Here is a 1,754-nt window from a genome sequence, read left to right on the forward strand (position 1 = left end):
TGTGTGTGTGTGTGTGAGCGTCCGTCCTCCTGCACCACTGCATGAATAACTCGTGTTGTGTTGTGTTGTGTTGTGTTGTGTGTGTGTGTGTGTTCGGGGGTCAGACCACATCGCTCTGATTATGGAGTTACTGGGAAAAATCCCCCGCAAGATCATCGCAGCTGGAAAATACAGCCGTGAGTTCTTCTCAAAGAAAGGTAACACTCGCAGTCTGGCGTCTGGCTCTGCCGTTGAGGAGCTTTCATTCACTTTGTCAAATGGTTTGGCTCCGAGGTCTGCTTTCTTCCGTTCTGTCATCAGATACAATAGAATAAATGATACCGGATTGGCCGATTTAGATCACTCAAATATATCGCACAATTAGGGCTGTCACAATTAGGACTGCAAAACGATTAATCGTGATTAATCGCATTCAAAATAAAAGTTTGTTTACATACTATGTGTGTGTACTGCGCATATTTATTATGTATACTGTATATAAATACACACACCTGTATGTATGTATATACTATATATGTGTGTGTGTGTAAAAATATTTGTATGTATATATATTTGTACTTGTATATAATATAAATATTTTATAGGGCTGCCCCCTAATAGTCGACTAACTGTTAGTCAACCAGAAGAGACTTGGTAGACCAAAATTTAATTAGTCCCTTAGTCGCAGAAAAAAATTCCACAGGAAGTGGTGAAGTCATGCAGTCCGTGACGGACAGATAGTTAACGGCTGGTCGATGTTGTAATACAGTCGGGCAGGACATCCAAACGCTCGCCTATCATTCATTGAGCTCAAATATGGCTTTTCATCTGAAAGATGTATGTAGTAGTAGCAACTTTACATGGCCGCTCAATCTAATGTTAAGCTAGTGCTCTATTCCAGTGATTGTGCGGAGTGTGGAAGCTGAACAGTAGCATGATGGAGGCGCCGGTGCGCTCACCTGCTCTTAAAATACTCTCTCATTTCTGTTCACAAAGATAAGAGTAATAATGCTTCAAATGAACGACTACTAGTCGACCAGAAAAATCTTTAGTCGAGGGCAGCCCTAATATTTTATATATAAATCTAACATATTTTTCCTTAATATATACTGTATGTGTGTTTTTATATATACATAATAAATATACACAGTACACACACATATAGTATGTAAACAAACTTTTATTTTGAATGTGATTTTGCAGCCCTAGTCACAATCACTGACACGTTTAAGCCACAGAAACACGACTGATATCATCCAGTCACCATTCTCTGTGATTCATTCTCCCTCTTTAGCTGGTTCTTTAGGTCAGTAACATGAACGACTAATGAGCATCTGTGAGAATCTCCCGCCATTATTGGAGAGTAAACTGTAATCGCTGCTAGCGATGAGCTAACAGCACTGAAAGTGACTACAGCGGCGCTTAGCTAACTGGTTATATTTTGAGGCACTGGGCCTCCCTCTGACACAACGTTCATGGAGTCATTTCCAATGCTCAGTCTGACCTGATACAAGTGATCACAATTCCCAGCAGTTTTTGATTGTTTACTTTACACAAGTAAACAATCAGTAACTCAAAGTGAATTACAAGCAGTAATAGTGTGGGCGGGTCTTGCATTAAACAGTAATAGTGTGTCTTGCATTAATAATGTGGGCGGGTCTTACAGTGATCGTGTGGGTGGGTCTTACATTAATAATGTGGGTTAGTCATACAGTAATAATGTGGGTGGGTCTTACAGTGATCGTGTGGGTGGGTCTTACATTAATAATGTGGGT

General features: G+C 40.1%; 1 protein-coding gene across 2 annotated transcripts in view; it reads left to right on the plus strand.

Annotated features, from left to right (window-relative positions):
• LOC107704204 (SRSF protein kinase 2-like) overlaps positions 1 to 385 on the plus strand; it is a 17,043-nt gene extending 16,658 nt beyond the window's left edge. For both annotated transcript variants that reach the window (XM_016507093.1, XM_016507092.1), the window contains exon 15: positions 105 to 385. In XM_016507093.1, coding sequence (XP_016362579.1) covers positions 105 to 364 — 260 coding nt within the window. In that variant the 3' untranslated portion in view covers positions 365 to 385. The remainder of the gene's footprint in view (positions 1 to 104) is intronic.
• The last annotated feature ends 1,369 nt before the right edge of the window (positions 386 to 1,754 follow it).

Source organism: Sinocyclocheilus anshuiensis, unplaced genomic scaffold, assembly GCF_001515605.1.
Source record: "Sinocyclocheilus anshuiensis isolate Anshui unplaced genomic scaffold, SAMN03320099.WGS_v1.1 scaffold1228, whole genome shotgun sequence".
NCBI classification, from domain to species: Eukaryota; Metazoa; Chordata; class Actinopteri; order Cypriniformes; family Cyprinidae; genus Sinocyclocheilus; species Sinocyclocheilus anshuiensis.